The following is an 18716-nucleotide window of genomic DNA, read 5'->3' on the forward strand; positions in this document are numbered from 1 at the left end:
ACGATCCAAACGATTGGGGAGAAGGATGGCCCTTGAGAGTCCGCCCACCCAAATCTCATGGCGTCAGTCTGCCGATGACTTCCACGGCGGCCACGAGCAAGAAAAGCAACGGCAGCTCCAAGCCCTCCTCGATCTGGACGACCGCACGCTCACCAAACAGGCGAGCGACTACTTTTTTAGCTTGAGCATTGGCGCGGCTCCTGGAGACAGAGAGTTCTGGTCATACTGCCAGGAACATCAGCTCACCGAGTTGAACCAGCGGCTAGCCCTCTACCGCATAAAAGATTATGTACGTGCTATCTCTCCCTTTCCATATGACATCCAGGGCCGGCCCTCAGATTGCAGGCCCGGGGTGAAACTACACAATCTATAGCTCTTTAATATATCAGTCGAAATAATACAACCTCCGTCTCAAAATAATTGTATTAGATTTGTTTAGATACGGATGTATCTAACTGTTAGAATAAATCCGAGACATATCGTTGATCATCCGAGGACCAAGCAATCACACGAGGCACGACATCGAGATTTGTTAACGAGGTTCACCATCATGGCTACATCCCCGGGGCCTGACTACGGACGCTCCTCCCCGTGACACCGTCATAATACCGCACACGGGCCATCCGGGCGCCGGCACACGCCGCCGGCTCCCCCTTGCGCGCCTGTGCTATTATGTTGGCATAGGTTACATCGTGTGTCTACCCCCGCTATATATGAGAGGCCTAGGATACAAGTGTCCTACTAGGACACAACTTCACATCCTATGTAAACACAATAAAACTACAAGTCCAACTGTAACCCACCTCGTACACTATATTCGACACAACTCCAACAAACTCCACCTTGGCGAATATACTCCACCACCTTGAATTTGTCCATGCGTCAAACTTTCATGTACATTGGACTTGAGCTTATCCCATGAGTACCACTGCTACTCCAAAGACTCCATGTGACTCCACCTGCAACTTGTAGTCCCTTCTTTTCTTGACTAGAGTCAACATTCGAGCAAAATTAAGTTCCTTGTTACTCTAGTTTGTGCTCCCAATTTCCAGAGTATCCGTCCAACGCAATCACACACTGATCACTGACCTGCGTGAAAAATGAACAACTCACATATTGGGTGTCACACATAAGAGTTACCTGAACTCAACGTCACCGCTCCTTTCTTGACCGCCTGTCTGAAACTCGAAGAAATTTCACCATTGCTTGTAGTCATCTCGAGTCAAATTCGCAGTTGTCTCACCACATGTATGACAACCAGAGCCCTGGCCCGTCTCCATGCCCCGTACGTATCGCACGCCTCGCCGCTATTACCGCGTCGAGCCTCCGCTGTCCGGTCGAGTCTCAAGGGTCGTGAAACCACACCACTCAACCCCCACTACAGAGTTCCATTGATCATCACCGACCGATGACGAGTTTCACGCTTCCATCAGACCACTGGGCTCCAGTCTGAACTACGTGTCACTCGCTTTCTTCGCCTTGCTGAATAGGCTTTGATTCTCAGGATCCTTACACCGTAGCCCCTCAATCCAGCTCCACCTTCAACATGACTCCATGGTAGATGATCAGTTCACCCTCGCATCCCGTCGACTTCAAGCTCACATGCGTACACCATCTTGAATCAACCCCACGCCATAGTCTTGTCGAAGTCACACAAGCCCTCGAGGCCTGCGCCACGTGTTTCCACGCCTAGAAGTCGGTCACCATCAGTATCACGCTCCTATCTCATCGTCACCGATTCCACCGCCGTCTTCTATACCAACCGACTCGCGTCGATCCGTCAGACTGACCAGTCCAACCCAGCCGAACTCGTTCGACTGTATGCCACGCTTCAAGGCTCCCAAATCGTCTTCCGCGAATTTCCATCCATCATATCACAACTTCATCCTAGCTAAATTGACTTCCTGCAACGCCTTCAAGCATCCCTGTCGTGTCAACAAATTTTCACCCTTGTCTGCCATAACCTAAGGTTTTCAGTTCCGTTGAACTTCTCCACCTCAAATCCGATAACGGCATGGTTCTTTGTATGACTAACCCTGTGAAAAAATTATCCGAGCTTCTTTCCGTGATCCCAAGTACGTGTGTACTGCTGCAAATCGAAAAGAGTTGCGTTGGTCTTCACGTGATTGCTCCCTGCACCAATTCCAATGCTGGCTTGCTTTGCCAATTTTCTACACAAGTAGTGCTCCCTGCTCCCGATGGCTTGATGGATTTTTGTTCCACTTTGACAGATTTATCTAGCTATCTCCGCGTCATATATAGAGACTCGGTCTCCTTTTTGTCCAAAACAAAATCTCGTGCAAACATGCAAGCCTATCTTCAGCGATCCAACGCCTGGCCACCACGCGCTAGCAGCCGGCCTCGTTCAGGTCATCAGCCGCCACCCCAGCCATGGGCTTCCTGCACAGCCGCACCCCTATGGGCCTTGGGCCATCACAGTCCGGCCTTGGCAGCCACTGGCGCCCTACCTGGGCCACAAGCCTCTGCTGCCGCTCGCCTCTGCGAGCGCTGCCACTCGGCCACCATCCGATCTCGATTGCTCGATCTTGCCGAGTCGCCGAAAACTGCTGCCAGCCTGCCTGATATCCGATTTTCGTGTAGTTCGCCTTGTACCGTCGAACTCGCCAATTCTGCTGCTCGCTTCCAATTGCTTCACCGAAGGTTACAAGACGACCAATACATCTGCTCCTGCATCCTAACTCGCCGATGACATATCCCGTATTAGGATTGCTTCCTGCAGACTTCCGTCGATGCTTTCTTCCTTCCTCTAGATCAATCTTCCACGGCCTCCGAACAAGCTAGCTCATGATACCACTTGTTAGAATAAATCCGAGGCATATCGTTGATCATCCGAGGACCAAGCAATCACACGAGGCACGACACCGAGATTTGTTAACGAGGTTCACCATCATGGCTACATCCCCGGGGCCTGACTACGGGCGCTCCTCCCCGTGACACCGTCACAATACCGCACACCGGTCACCCGGGCGCCGGCACACGCCGCCGGCTCCCCCTTGCGCGCCTGTGCTATTATGTTGGCATAGATTACATCGTGTGTCTACCCCCGCTATATATGAGAGGCCTAGGATACAAGTGTCCTACTAGGACACAACTTCACATCCTATGTAAACACAATAAAACTACAAGTCCAACTGTAACCCACCTCGTACACTATATTCGACACAACTCCAACACTAACACTAAATCTGAGTGAAGTAATTCGGGACGGACGGAGTAGTATATATGGTTACAATCAGTTGACCACTCATATTATTATCACCGTTGTTGAATTGTCAATGTTGTCTTTTGTTGGGCCCTCATTTTATCTATTAACATTATTTTTTCCTCTATGAAAATCACATCACCAACTCGTTTGCATTTCTTGAAATGCTTGTATTTTTTGCTCTTAAAAATTATCAAAAACTACGTACGTAATGCTCTCTCTCTCTCTCTCTCTCTCTCTCTCTCTCTCTCTCCATTTAACATATGAAACCTTCCGCTATATGTTTTTCAACATGACTACATCTTCTGGTTTGTACTTGCTGATTTTTTTGGGTACATCCTGCTACAGTTATTGTCAAAGGGGAAGGAAGTGGACATCGCACAATTGAAACAGAAGTACCCTCTGCATGTTCTTTTGGGTGGGGGCTACTTTCAACACCTTGATAAGAGCCTGGAATGGCACCTTCACCCTGAACACACCAAAATCGCTGGCTTGGATGACTACCAGCGGCTTGTCCTCCGTAACGTCGTAGGTTTCAATACTTGCCTCCTTCCTTCCTGCCAAACAGCTTAACATGTTCGTCTATGCTAAATAGTGCAACCAAATTTTAGGCTCTGTGCATCACATGATGCAGAGGCGGGGGTTATGCTTCTTTCGGAAAAAAAAACTTCTAGATAGGCCGAGAAGAGACCAGTACTATACTTTGTGGTCAAATGTTCGCGATTTTGAACTCCATAGTAAATCTGCATGTAGAAGTCAATTTTCGCATGTGTGAATACTAGTGACCTATATCCTATTGGTGACAGTTCAGTTTCATTGTGACACGTCGCTATGAAGATTGGGATTCTTACTGCCTCACATATCATACATACCAGGGCAATCTAGATTACGTCCAGTACTATGACGAGATGTCAAAAGAAATAAAGGTAGGCATGATGTGACCAACTTTTCAATTAAACTGCTAATCATGTACCATGTTGGTATAATAGTGTTCTTATCATGTGACAGTGGATTGAAGATAAGGTTGGACTAGACAAGGAGGTAAGCATCCTCCTTTGGTTTAACTATTAAGCAATATCCACTAGTTATGCATGGTTAATGTCACACATGAGAATTAACTATGTATTTTAATCTCATAATATTCCGCCGAGCACCAAAAGAGATCATCCCGCCCCCCGCGTCGCCCCCGCTCGGGCGACTCGGGCGGGATCTGAAACCCTAGCCGCCAGGGGTCCCCATCCTTCCTCCCCTCCCTCCGCCGCCGCCGAAGGACGCCGCCGGCGATAGCCCGGGCTGACGACGATGGCGGGGGTCTTCCCTCTTGCCTGCGCCGTGGGGGCGGTGCGGAGCCCCGCGGCGTGGGTGGCATGGACGATCTGGCCCGGCGGCGCGGCGGGCCTGCCTTCCGGCGGCGGCGCGGCAGCTGCCTCGACCAAGGGCCAATCTGGCCTGGCGGCGCGGCGGCTGCCTCGGCCAATGGCGGCGATGGTGGGGGTGCGGCAGCCGGCTCCGCCTCGAGCAGCGTGGCGGCTTTCGGCGGCGGCAGCCGGGTCTGCAGCGACACACCATCTAACCTCGGATCGGCGGTGGCGGCATGGAGGGCCTGGTGGTTGGGTCGGCACCATGCGGGTTGTGCCCTACAGACAGATCTGATCTGGCCGGTGCGGCCTGCTCGATGTGCGGCGGCTCAGATCGGCGGCAATCCGTGCACACAATACGTGATGGAGGTTCTTCGAGCGGATCCGGGTGAAAACCTTGTGCTCGGCTTGATGCCAAGACCGTCGTTGATGGCACCCTTTTGTGTCATTACCTTTTTGAAGGCATCGCCGTGGAGAAGCTCTAGACTTGTATCCGCTACCTCCGGGGGAAACCCTAGATCAGTTGATCGGATGACGGCGGCACGTTGGTGTCGTTTCTTCCTTGGGGTGTCATTCTTGGAGGCGTACACGGGATCGAGGGACGAGTGGACGCCTTTTTTGGTGGAGCGGTGCTTCATCCTTCACATTGATGACGGCGGATCTCGGCGGCGTGGTGCAGTGGAGACTCGCCGCCCGATGCGCGGTGATGGACTCACGCAGGTGGAAGTAGTTGTCTGGCGTCAAGGTGGCGTCGATGACAGAGTGACCTGACAAGGTAGAAGCCTCAATATCTGCTCTGAAGACGGACCTGTGAAAGATGGCGGCGATAACACATGTGAGTGCGTCAGACCAGTTTATGCCCCAGACCCGGTATGTGGCTCGGCTGGGGCTTCTGGCTTTTGATGATAGGCTTAGGTGAGTAGTCTGGGTATTTAGCCCAAGTAGCACCCCTTCATCATATGGATAGGAGTAGTGGCATATGTTGCCAAGATGGCGAATTCAGGCATATTGTTGTAATACTTTGTAAGGTCCTCAAGAATAATCAATAAAGTGGCCGTATGCATCTTCCAGATGCAGAGGCCTGGGGTCATCCTCCTTTTCTAAAAAAATGTATTTTAATCATATAGTGGCGGGGATATGAGAGTAGGGCTTTTCTTCAAGCAATGAAGATTGGATCAGGGTTCAGTAATCATCTATTCAGACATTCAGTTATGAGGGCCTACAACGTATTGCCCCATGCCTCCTCCCTCGCCTACAAAGCTACTTGGTGACCATATGTGGTGATGGTGTTTGATTGTTCTTTATTACTTCCGTTCAGGATTATATAGAAGGCCTTAACTATGATTTCATTACCCGTAAGGACTTCGACCATCTCTATCTCGAGATTTGGAAGAGGGTTGCTAAGCAAAAGGTTAGATTTACCTATGCCTACACAAGTGATTAAGCAACTTGTGTGGTCTTTTTTGCCCATCAATTTGTGCTAGCTTTATACTATTAATTATTGGCTTAGTCACACCGATATTTTGTTGCTTCAATGTGGGTCAGATGGATTTCTATGATGCTTTGGGGAAGATTTTATCAGCAAGACATGTCCCCCTCGCTCATGGGTCAGATCAAACTGGAACTTCAAAAACATCCACCTTCTTTCCATGGGTGGATGAAAAAGAAAGTAGGCTCCTCCACTTTACCGAAAAATACATATGTGATTTAAGCTTCTTCAACAGAAGTTTCCTTTTTTTTCTCGCTAATTCTTTCGTATGTCTCTGTTTCCAGCATGACACCTATGTGGCTTGCATTGACGAATAGGTAAGCATGCTTTGTATGAGATTCTGTACAGGCTCCAAGTAAACTGAAGTCCTTACTGATGCAACATGTTCTGCCTTTAAATAGATTTCAGAAGAGGAGTGTCATCCATTGATCAAAGGGGAAATGAAAAAAAATGGTTAGAACTTAGCGACCTTGTTCCATTTCATAGTAAGGAGACGTGTCTTTATTTTGGAATTTGGCTTTATCTCCAAGATGGATTTTATGCTGCTGGAGTGAAACTTAATTTTGCTTTCAATTTCCTGAACAAAAGTCGTATTTGGATTACGCCAAAAAGAAAATAGAAGTTGTGGAAAGCATTGGTTTGCTCCCCAAGGTACGCACACACCGGACAAAATATGTACACATCTCTTCAGTACAGCCACTAGGCAATGTTTCTAACATATATTTATATGTTCTACTTGCAGGATGCCCATGGCAAAGTCTGTAGTAGCCAACTAAAGGAAATCAATGATGCTGCAGTTTGAAAAAAAATATCCACATGGTGCACGCAGTCACACATGCATACACTATGCGTCACACAATGACCTGACTGATACGCAGGACACCGGTGATTTTCCCAAGAGAAGAGCAACTTTCCGCTTCTTGATTGATGCTCTCCAGATAAGTGAACCTCAGTTTCAAAATCATGCATGCAAGTAAAAAGATATGAAATGCTCATTAGATTGTCGTGAACCAAATGGTCATTGTAACGTGTGCATAGCACATTGTTTTTAAGATACATGGGAGCGTTCTCACGTGAAGAACTGTGGGTCCTGGTTCTAAGCACAAGTGGAGACTAGAAGGATGTTGTTCAAAAGTGCAGAATGTTTTGAAGTGAAAGTTTTGGTTAGCTATTCCATTGAGTGATGTAATCTTCATATTTTAAATTTGGTTACCTATACCATTTGATTGATGTAATCTTCAGGGCGAAAGCAATGGGCGTGTATGATTCATGTCCAAATCCGAAAAGGGGTAATGTTGTGTTTCCATGCGGTCCTTTGGTTGAGATTTATCCATTGGGTTTACTAATTTGTTTTTCTTTGAAGAGGCGGTGATATACAGAGTATTTACTAACTGGAACCAAGGCACATGAGGGGTTCAAGAGAGCCCAAGAACAAAACTCTGTATTTTTCTCTTTTGTAGCCTGGTTAGGCCTAAGAAAACGTGTTGGGTTCGGTTTGATTGGACCAGAATAAATGACTCAGCTGCACTACTGACAAATACCTCGTCTCGACAAGTACAACACATAAAACTATTTTACATTTCCATTAGCTTCACACGTTAACAGTTATCATGTGTCATTCAAACTATATGCTCTGCTTCCATGTGGTGTAGAGAGCCAGAGGGTATTGGATTGAAGCACATCGGTGGTGAGATTTTAGTTCTCTTTTCAATACACGGAAAATAAATAAAGGATCTAAACGTGTGGTGGATGTATAACTAATCCAACCACCAATCTTCCCTTTTTGAAGAACATTGCATCTTGAGTTAGCTCAATATATTCGCTCCACATGCGTGTAGTCTGCTTATCATACCTTCAATGTGTTGTGCCTCACTTCAAAATGGTTGCACCCATAGATGAGAGTTCTCGGATGTGGGAAGTTGGATACAAGCAATAATGCTTGGACTTGGAGGCATCGTAGAACAGTCATCTACTAATTGGTCCATATATTGAGGGGAAGTTGCCTTGTAAATATTTAGGACTCCTCCCCCATGATATAAAACTTGGGAAATATGACTGGAGGAAGTAGTATGGACAAAGTAGAGAAGATGCTTTTGGGGTAGACTGGTTTTACTTTAGTCTTGCGTTAGCAATATTCCTTTCCATATGATGTATCTATTCCGATTTTCCAGAGGACGATGTAAATGCAAGAATAATTTAAGAAATATTACTCTGTTGAGAGGAACCATGGGTAAAAAAACTTCCATCTAGTAAATTGGCAGGAAACCTAGCAGCCTAAAGGTCAAGGGGGACTAGGGTAGTTGACTTACAAATGATGAATGAGTGTCTTATTCGTAAGTGGATTTGGGAACATGGAAATGAGGATGACTTATAGCAAGAATCAATTAGAGGAAAATATCTATATAGTGCTACTTTGACCTAGGTTAAGCTTAAGCCTATTCATTCTCAGTTCTGGTACGGGTTTCTCAGGGTTAGGCATATTTTCTTCTTCTTTTACAAAAGAGGAGACATGGGAATGGTGAAAGGGCGAAATTCTAGGAGGATTTTTTGGTTGTTGATAAATCTTTGTGGCCCAAGTATGCTTGTCTTTATGATTTGCCTCATAGTAAGAACATCAATGTTAGTACAACTTTATCCGAGGGAAATTTCAGAAGAGTGTTGTGAGAGGTTATGGCCTGCTTAACTTTCTTGAAGGAGTTTTTCCGGGTGACTGAGATGGGCTAATGTTTCCGTATCTGGGTTTTGTGGAAAGACAAAAATGATGCCAATTTCAGGGGAACTTATCCTAATTAATGACCTTACAAGTATAGTATTTACTGTATTTAATAACATATCTTTCTAGTCCAACTTACTGAAACAAACACTTTAAGAGCTGAAATGCAATGAAGCAAAGCTGCTTCTACTGGTCGCCACTAATTGTTTTCATTGCAAGTGAGGCTGGGGCCTATGATCCTGAGAATGACTGCTGGGTAATGAAGCTGAAGAAGGAAGTTGGTAGTGCATTTTTTGTGCAATAAAATGAAACTGATGATCAACATAGACAAAGTTGGTAAAGAAGTACATTTTTTGGTTTCACTGGGTTGTCCTCTACGGAGCACCGATTTAGTTCTTGTACTTCTATTTTGTTTTTGTAACTGAAGCACTCTGCCTGGTGGATATTATTTCGTTTCTGAATTTAGTTCCGTAACCACCGTCAGCTTCTCCCGCATGATGTGGTCAATGGTCGCGGTCACCTGAACAAATTGCTGGGCATTGTACTATCAATTTAATTCACTGTTGATTAATGTTCTCCATATCAGCGAACCTCTGTTTCAAAATCATACATACAAGTATAATACATGATATGCTGATTGATCCGTTGCCAAACAGTAGTGATTGCACCTTAAGTGGTGGATTGTCACGCTTAGCAACTACTAGCCTCGGCACAAGTGGAGTGTTAGAGTTGTGTCGAATATTTTGTACAAGATAAGGTTACAGTTGGACTATGAGTCGTAAGATGTGTAGATAGGATACCGAGTCGTGTCCTAATAGGATACTTGTACAGTAAACACACAATGTAACCTATGCCAACATAATAGCACAGGCATGCAGGGGGAGCCGGTGTGTCGGCGCCCAGGCGGTCAGGTTGCGGTATTGTGACGGTGTCATGGGAAGGAACACCCATAGTAAGGCCCCGGGGATGCAGTCATATCGATGAACCTCGTTAAAAAATCTCGATGTCGTGCCTCGTTTGATTGCGTGGTCCTCGGATGATCAACGGCAATGCCTCATATTTATTTAACATGGAGGATGAAAGCATTGTGTTAATAAAATGCACATGACATTTTAAAATAGGTAGTATAGCACTTGGTCGATGTAATGTTCACTGTGTGCAGATCACAACCAAATCTGAAAAGGGCTGATGTCGTGTGTTTTCCTCCTCTGGTTCGGTTTTCTTTCTCATGTTTTGGAATTTACTTTAAAAATACATTTTGAGTTTCAAATTAATAGCAACCAGAGCACAGGATTTTTTTAAAGAGTTTGAACAAAACTACTCAGTTTCTTTATGTATGAAGGGAACATGCCCGACCAGAGCAACAACCTCTGTTCTTTTTTCTTCTTTCCTAGTCGTATTCTTCTTGGTTTGATGGAGCCTGAGTAAACCAGTATAGTCCATCTTCTCCAGAATGGCAACATATAAACTATTTTAAGCCTTCATTAGCTTCACATATTATTGTGGTATCGAAAAATATTACACCCATAAGTATCACGTTTTGGCCACATAACCCTCTCACCTCTAAAACTAGGATCTTAATCCCCTCGACTTTTAAAAACCAGACAAATCACACCCTGATGCTCGCGTAGGTGGTTTTTAGGATGGTTTTGCCCATGTGGAACACTGGTCAAGTTGACTTATATTGTCACCGTGCATCTGATAATACTTGATTCACGGGCAACGAACCATGGACTTTCACGGAAACCTGTGCGTTCCTTCCTCTAATTGCCCCCCTCCCCTTGATTTTCACTGGTGGGCCCGCCTCACTTAATTAAATCTCAGCCAATCATATCCTAACCACCCTATAAATCCCCTGTAAAACCCTGTGTGTGTAGCATTACTCCCGTGTATCACATGTTAGTGAATCAATTATGTGTTCAATGCTCCCTCACCACACCCACGTGCATGAGCCCCTGCTCCATTTGTGGCCGCCGCCAGAAAATAGAGGACGATGCCGCTCGTTCGGCCAAGCTACTGCTAACTGTGGCCACATCGTCTGTGGCTACTGGCACTCCTCACCGCCGATAAGTTGACCATTGCTCTCTCCAGCCTACATTGGCGCTGTTGCTCGTGCCCTGGGTATGCTCGGCCACGTCGCGGATGCGCTGGTCCTGCAGCCCTATGCCATACTCAATGCCAGCACCATCGAGCTCTTTCAAGCAAGGGTGGATTCAAAAGTTGGAGCTAGGAGCTCCGCCAGCTACAAACGCGTGTTGTCGCTCTGCTTCGTGTGTGCTTCCAGCGGCTTCCGTTGAGGTAGGCCTTGTGGTAGGGCTTGGACCAGACACGGTCAACATGTACATCGGTAGCACACTAAATGGGTGCACTTAGATTTTTTGACGAACTGACCATCAGATTGGTGCTTTCCCATCTCAACTCACCACCATGTGACCAAAACCACCATCTGAAACCACCTACGAGAGCGTGAGGGGGTGATTTATCTGGTATTTAAAAGTTGAGGGGATTAAGATCCCGGTTTTAGAGGTGAGGGGGTTATGTGGCCAAAACGTGATACTTCTGGGGGTTATATACACTTTTATCATCGTGTATCATATGTCATTCAAAATATAACTCTTCTGCTTCGAACTGATGTAGAGAGGCAGCAACTGTTGCATTGAAGAACACGGAAAGGTTGGTCGTCTATGGATGGACATTCATGTTTTTTATTTCATAAAAAGGAAATAAATATAATATATTTATGTGTGGTGGATGGGTAACTAATGCAACGACCAACCTTTCCGTGTTTAAGAGCATTTGACTTTCGCCATAGATCAATATATTCGTTCCGCATAGTTGTAGCCTGCTTGTCATTCCTTCTATTTGTCGTAGTTCGTCGAAATAGTTCCATCCATAGACGAGACTCTAGATAATGAGGAAAATCATGTTTTACGAGAAGTTTGAAACGTGCAACACTTGGACTGGGAGGCATCAGGAAACAATTAGCTGTCACATTTCAAAATGATATCATCTTATCATGGATTTGATGTGCGTCAACTTCTTTTGGAGCTGGCAACCATCACCCTATTCACCGATAGATGCTTTATCACAGTACATTATCGATGATTGTGTTCAGCGGTATGTGTCGAGCGTACGAGTTGGAAAGCAACACTGTTGCACAGGAGCTGGCTGCCTACGTGCAAAGAGATATACGATAATGTGCGACTCGCTGATGTATTTTAGCTAACGATTCTAAGCTGTGTGTTGAGTAACGACAATATATAGTACCAGTTCTCACCCTAAAAAAAGTGTACCATACTCCCGTGCGACTCATTCCACCATCCATTGTTGTATCCAACGGAGAGCCTGACCTTCGACTTCGACTCCCATCATGACTCAGTCTGACTGCTGGCTTATATATGACTCACAGCAATTCTGCCTCCCCTATCCACCAGCAGACTTCTGCCACCTTCTCTCCGGCAATCTCGTCCTCGCCTTCCTTCCGACTGTCAGCCATGTCCACTAGTACTGATGCACTCCTATGGGACGCTGTCCTACATGAAAGTTGCTCTCTAAAGTTACATTTGCTCCCTAGTGACTTGTTACTCTTGTTTGGTTTCAACATGTTATCCTGGTGAATAAAATGTTTATGTATCAGTCTCTTTAGCAGCATATAAATGGACATGTGGGTAAGCTGATCCCTGAAATGCTGACAACATAATAATTTGCAAGTCTCAGAAATCAGTACTATGTCATGTTTTGCTTCTTTCTCTGCGGCTCTATGATTTCAGCAACTTGGGAGTAAGTGTACGTGTATTCTTGTAGCAGATCGCAAGTCATTGTGTACATGTATTACTTAATCAGCTTGTAAGACACTGTGCAGTACTCTAGGACAGCATTTCATAATATAGTCCGAAGAAGAAGATCCTTTTTTATACACAACCTCGTCTACTTGAATGTGCTTTTACTGGCATGTTGAATTGATGATGGTGTGCATTTTCCCTTTTTATGTGGATTGGCTGGCGGTAGGGCCCTTATAGTTTGATTATGCTTTGCATCTTTTGTTGTGACATGCTTGGAATGGTGAGTATCCAAGGACCGAATGTAACATGAAGATAGTGGGTATAGTTCACACTTCACAGTGAGTGTTAGCCAGGCCATTTGTCAAGGATGAGAGGGACAAAAGTTCGTGGACTAGGATTAGATTATAATGGAATATGTGTTATCCTTCGTTTAGGGAAACCATATTCTACACGTGAGAATAGAATCTTAGTTGGCTCTTCTATCCTTACTTCTGGTGGTAGGGATTGAGTCATGCCATTGCCATATGGTGTCCATGTTTCATGGGACTGCTGTGGATGTAGTATGGTGATTTGATGATTGGCTCTTATGTTGAATAGATGTTATGTTTGTTAACATTTAATTATCTTTTGATTTCCGAGTTGTTTATGTTTCCCATTTCATATGTTGCTTCTAATTTCGGTGTCCTTTTATATAGCTAGTGATTGCCATCTTTAGTTTTGTTGCCTTTTTTTCAATTATGGTATGAGAACTGAATGTTTTATCCTCAATTAATATGGAATCTTTATAGAATGCTATTTGTCTATGATGACAGTTACTCAGAAGCAGATGACGATGCTACGTACCACCAGTAGGGGAGCATCTCCAACTCGGATGAGTAGTCATCAGGGTAATGGTTCACACTAGAACCTACACTCTAATAAAAGACATATATAGTCTAATAAGAGAGCATATTGTGAGAAGAATTATCCATCTTTGCTTTCGAAGCCGTGTAGATACTTAAAGTTCAGCATACAGATTGAAATTAGCCAAAACAATGCAACCTATTTATTGGTTAACAAAGCTCAATATATAGAAAGTTCAGCAGTTAACTATGAACCTACAGAATTTGGTGGTCAACAGTTCACTATGTTGCATCTTTTCAGAGCAAAGTCAGTCAAGCTCAATTGATATTTACAATTTTTAGAGAACAGCGTGAATTCTCTGAAACTTTCTCCCGCAAGGCTCCTTCCTTCCTCATCACCACTTTGCAGGTGCTAATGCCAGCAAAAGTTAACTTTCCTCTCCATTCTCTTCCATTACTGGCTTCATACTGCAACTCCGTCTCCTCTCCTCAAATAAGGAAGAAAATGAAGTTGTGGTGTTAAAAAAGGAAAATGATAATTTTAGGGCCAAAAAGGCAACTAGGTTTTAAGAAAGGGCCAGATAAGGAATTCTCGCATATAAGAACACTCGCAAATCCAACACATCACCCGGCAGCAGATCCAATGAGTGAAATGACGAAGCCGGCAACGCACCGGAGAAAATTATCGCCGCCGCCTACCATCCTGGCCTCCTCCTCCTCCTCCACCTCGCCCCAAATCCCGAAGAAATAACCTCGTCACCCTACTTCCTACCCGAGCTCATCCCCCAGATCACGATTCTCCTGACCACCCTCCAGGATTTCTTTGCCCTCCGTGCAACCTACCGGGATCTCCTCCCTCCGTCGCCGTCCAACCTCGCCTCCCAAGCCCCGCACCTCCTCCTTGTCCCTGGATCTGGAGCCCTGTTCCACCTCCCCCTCCGTCGTCACCTGCGCTTCTGCCTCCCCTTCCATGATGTTGATCCTAACCATGCCGCCTTCTACTCTTTTGGCTGTCGCATCGCCATGGCCAGCCCTAGCCACCACGAGCTTAGCTTTGTCCACCTCCTCACAGGCGAGCGATTTCGCCTCCCCCATCCACCGTCACCCTTCTGTCGCCCCCTTCTCTCTGGCAATCTCGTCCTTGCCTTTGTTCCGACGGTCGGCCGTGCCGTCCAGTACTGTCGCCTTGGGGATATTGAGTGGCGCGTGGCATCATGCACTGAACCCTATGTGCTTGAGGATTTGATCTTTCACAAGGGCAACCTGCATGCGTTGGTCAGATCTGAAGATGCCGGCAGCCTATGTTACCGTCTCGCTGTGGTCAATCTGTCAGACAAGAATTTGGTGGAATTCAAATTTCTTGGAGATCATTTGGAATCACAGGCTGCACATGGGAGTTTATATTTCTGTCTCGCTGAGTGTCTCGATGAGTTGTTGCTCATTGCCGCCGTTGGGGGCTTCCCAGAGAAGTTTCATGTTTTCCGGTGGCAGTCAAGGGAGGGGAAGTGGACAAGGACTACTAGCCTTGGTGACTGCACATTGTTCTTGACATATTTTTACTTTGTAGGCTATGTTGTTCCGATGAAAGGAATGACATGCTTTTCAGGTTATTTCTTTGCAAGTTGCCTTGGTCCAGATCATCCAGGAGTTCGAAGGGACTGCTTATACTTCACAGATGCCAAAAGAAAGTGGATCGAGTATTCCTTGGCCGATGGATCTTGTGATGAATTTGTTGCTGACAACTTAGAGGGAGCTTCAAGGCCTGATTCCGATTTCAGGGCACCTGTTTGGGTCTTTCCGAGCATGTGTTGATGCGCTCCTATGGATCATTGAGCTATGTGAAAGTTAGTACAAAGGTACAATTGCTCTCTAGTGAATTGTATTTCTTATTTGGTCTTGATATGTTATTCTTGTGTATAAAAAAGTTTATGTGTCTATCTCTTTAGCAGCAAGTGTTACATATTGGGCATATCGTTTCAAGTTGCATATAAATGGACATGCTGCTAAGCTGATCCCTGAAATGTTGACAGTAACAATTTGCAAGTCTCAGAGATCAGTACTAGATCATGTTTTGCTTGTTTCTCTGCAGAGTTGCTCAGCAACTTGTAAGTAAGTGTACATGTATGCCCACACCAGCTCGCATGCCAATGTGTACAAATTACTGAATCAGCTCGTAAGTCAGTGTGCAATCACTGGCATCCTCAGTTTTGTTGCCGTTTTCTTTTCAATTATGGTATGAGAATTGAATGTTTCATCCTGAACTAATATGTCATCTTACAGAAAGTCATTTGTCTATGATGCCAGTGACCCAGAAGCACAAGACGATGCTACGTACCACCAGGAGGGGAGCATCTCCAACTCGGATGAGTAGTTATCAGGGGAATCGTTCACACTGAAACCTACTCTCCAATAAAAGACATTATAGTCTACTGTACATATATAATGTTTTTTATCCGCAGCTATTTCACCATGAGCAGAGTACCATGGCCTTTGAACATGGGTATGTAATGTCCGCGGCTTTGCGAACCTTTTCGACAAGCCTGTAAGGCATAATACTGTTTCCCGGATGATTTGTAGTACCAGTATTTCATATTATTCCAGCTTAGAGAACTAATGTTGGTTTACCGAGGCCATATTGGGCTTATCATGTGCAAAACCTTAGGCGTCAATCTTTGAGGCTGACGGAATTTCCCTTCTTCAGTATGTGAGAGATGCTTCCTTATCTTAGGGTGGGAGATGCGACCTGTTGTATTACATCATCATGCAGGCGACCCACATTGCGACCTAATGAATTTATGCAGTCTCGGTCTCTGTTTTATCAGCTCTTCGACGGTTTCACTTGCTCTCTCCATAGTAACCAACATACAAAGAAGCGGGTGGTTTCAATCCTGCAAAATTGCACAAAGTTGTTGTAGTATCGACGGGTACTAAGTTCATGTATGTAGAACAGATAGCACTTCGAAGTTGAGTCCTGCAACCAACCTGTTTTTCAGAGGCTGTGTGCCATTCCATGACATCTCCCCATGTCAAAACTCGTTCATCCAGTTCTGCTCAGCATCAATGTTAGCTTCCCAAGTCTGAGGAGTCAGGATACAATAAGAAATTATCCAGAACAAACCTTTTGATGGTTGACAAAGCTCAGTAAATTAGAAGGTTCGCGGCTTGAGGATGACACACCAGATTACTTGCCACACGCACGCACTGTTTTTTCAGAGCATAACCAGTCAAGTTTGATTTGTACTTGTACTTTCCAGAGGATACCGAGACCATCTTTTACCAGCTCTGAATTTTTTTACTTTGCAGGTGCTACTGCCAGCAGAAATTTAAGTTTCCTCTCCGTGCTCTGCTATTACCGGCTTCACTCTTCAACCGCATCCTACCCTCGCTCCAATAATTAATAAAACTTCCTTGCAATACAGATGCAGTTGAAGCTGCAGTTTATTTGCTATTAAACCTTCAATACTATATCGTACTACATTTCTGCAGACTTTTTTTTGAATTTTTCATTTCTGCAGACTGGATCAGGCCTACACTCCGATCAACCGACATAAAAACAACAGAACAGAATCAACAGAATAAGCCACCGATGAACGGAATGAATTCGAGAACCTTGCAGTATACTCAGAATCCACGGTGGAAAATATACTTGAGCAAATTACTAAATTGGCAAGGGGGCAGTAGAGGAGCAAATTACTTACAGATGAACTAGAGGGTGCTGCCCCATTAACGAAATCCTGTATATGGCAGAAGCCTCTGGCTCTGAATTCTATCAATCTTTCCCATGGCATTGGCAAGAAGGTCTCCCAGGATAGGAGAGCCCCAGCATTGTATTGACAAAGGCAATGAGAGCATTACGGTCTTCTCCAGATAATATAAAAATAATGCTTCACCGACACAGAGTTCCAATCGCCTGGAATACAAAACCGTCAGAACTCACTCACACTAGGCAACTACTGATGAACCACAACCAATGAAGCCGACAAAAATATTACAGATTTCTCTTTCCAACCTCTGTCTGTTTGTTTCTTTTAGCTCTCCATGTTACAGCCATCAATCCCAGCCTTCTTATTCCTCTCCTGCTTGTTGAGAAGTTGGCTACTGCTCTGAATAGGACCAAGAATCGTTCCCCTGTTACCCTTCCGAATCAATAGTCCCCAACTTCTAGAGCTTTGCGGCAAACTCAGCTTAGCAACAATACAATCAATTAATCAAAGTCCTTGTGCAAAAAATAAATAGATTGAATAGGACTAGCTAAAAAGGGTACAGAGAGAATGCATTGATCTAAAATGCAGTTTAAATCTACTTAACAGAAAAGCAAAATTCATACAAGGCAACAGAGCATGCAAATAATAGAGTATACACCAATGAGAAGTGAATTATCTATGCATCATTTGAATTCTACCATCATAAAAAATATTGTAGAAGCATGTGCAAATGATGCCATAAGTAGCTAAGTGAAACAGAAACAAAGATTACTAAGCTTTTGGGAGTTCCATACCATTATTTAACGTAATTGTCTGGATGTGAGAAATCATGTGGGCATTCTCCCCTTGGCACCTCTCAACCAGCCTTGGACAGTCCAAGATGTAGAGTTCCTACAAGGCCATAGCATTTTGTATGCTTTCAGGCAGAGACAGTCGAATTATGGAACACACCGTGACTTTGATAAGATGCCCACCAAGGGGTTTTATACATGTACATGAGGTAACTACCAAGCTATACAAGGGGGCATGCACAACGCGCAAACAGCGTGGAGTACGTCTGGTGCGTGGCTACATGGGACTCGGTCCCGTAGGCTGGACGGGAAGTCGAGGAAGACTGTTGATGGCAGCCCCTTCGTGAAGATGTCGGCAAAGTGTGACGAAGAGGGGACGTGAAGCACATGAACGTCTCCGGAGGAGACCTGCTCGCGAACGAAGTGAATATCGATCTCAATGTGCTTCGTGCGCTGGTATTGTACAGGGTTGGAAGAGAGGTACATGGCGCTCACGTTGTCGCAGTAGACGATCGTCGCCTGCTCCGGCTGTAATGCAGGATGCATTTGAAGACCGTGAAGTGCACCGTAGATTTGACGCCCAAATCGTCCAGCACATCCTAAACCTCGTAGGCGACGGACTTAAATTTAGTGAGCCACCGCCCAACTGCTTCGCCATCTCTTTCTCCTCGGCGCAACTTATGGTCAGCATCATGCATCACGGCCTCCAGATCTTTCATTTTCTCCTCCAAGCCTTCCACTTCGTCCTGGTACCCCCACAGGCCACAGCAGAGGAATCTCCTCCTTCACAAGCTTGCCAAGCTTGCTACCCAGT

General features: G+C 45.2%; 1 protein-coding gene across 1 annotated transcript; it reads left to right on the forward strand.

The window, feature by feature from the left end:
• Positions 1–4525: 4525 nt before the first annotated feature.
• On the forward strand, positions 4526–15219 carry LOC119280043. Its single transcript, XM_037561043.1, has 6 exons — positions 4526–4711; positions 6659–6721; positions 6813–6866; positions 6949–7043; positions 13750–13816; positions 14086–15219. The coding sequence occupies exons 1-6, from the start codon at positions 4526–4528 to the stop codon at positions 15217–15219; spliced, it is 1599 nt and encodes a 532-aa protein (XP_037416940.1).
• Positions 15220–18716: the final 3497 nt, after the last annotated feature.

Source organism: Triticum dicoccoides, chromosome 3B, assembly GCF_002162155.2.
Source record: "Triticum dicoccoides isolate Atlit2015 ecotype Zavitan chromosome 3B, WEW_v2.0, whole genome shotgun sequence".
NCBI classification, from domain to species: Eukaryota; Viridiplantae; Streptophyta; class Magnoliopsida; order Poales; family Poaceae; genus Triticum; species Triticum dicoccoides.

Coding starts and splice junctions, on each gene's coding strand:
- LOC119280043 (XM_037561043.1), top strand. CDS start 4,526: ATGGCGGGGGTCTTCCCTCTTGCCTGCGCCGTGGGGGCGGTGCGGAGC. Junction 4,712..6,658: donor CTCGGCCAATGGCGGCGATG/GTGGGGGTGCGG, acceptor CCTGAACAAAAG/TCGTATTTGGATTACGCCAA. Junction 6,722..6,812: donor GCATTGGTTTGCTCCCCAAG/GTACGCACACAC, acceptor TTCTACTTGCAG/GATGCCCATGGCAAAGTCTG.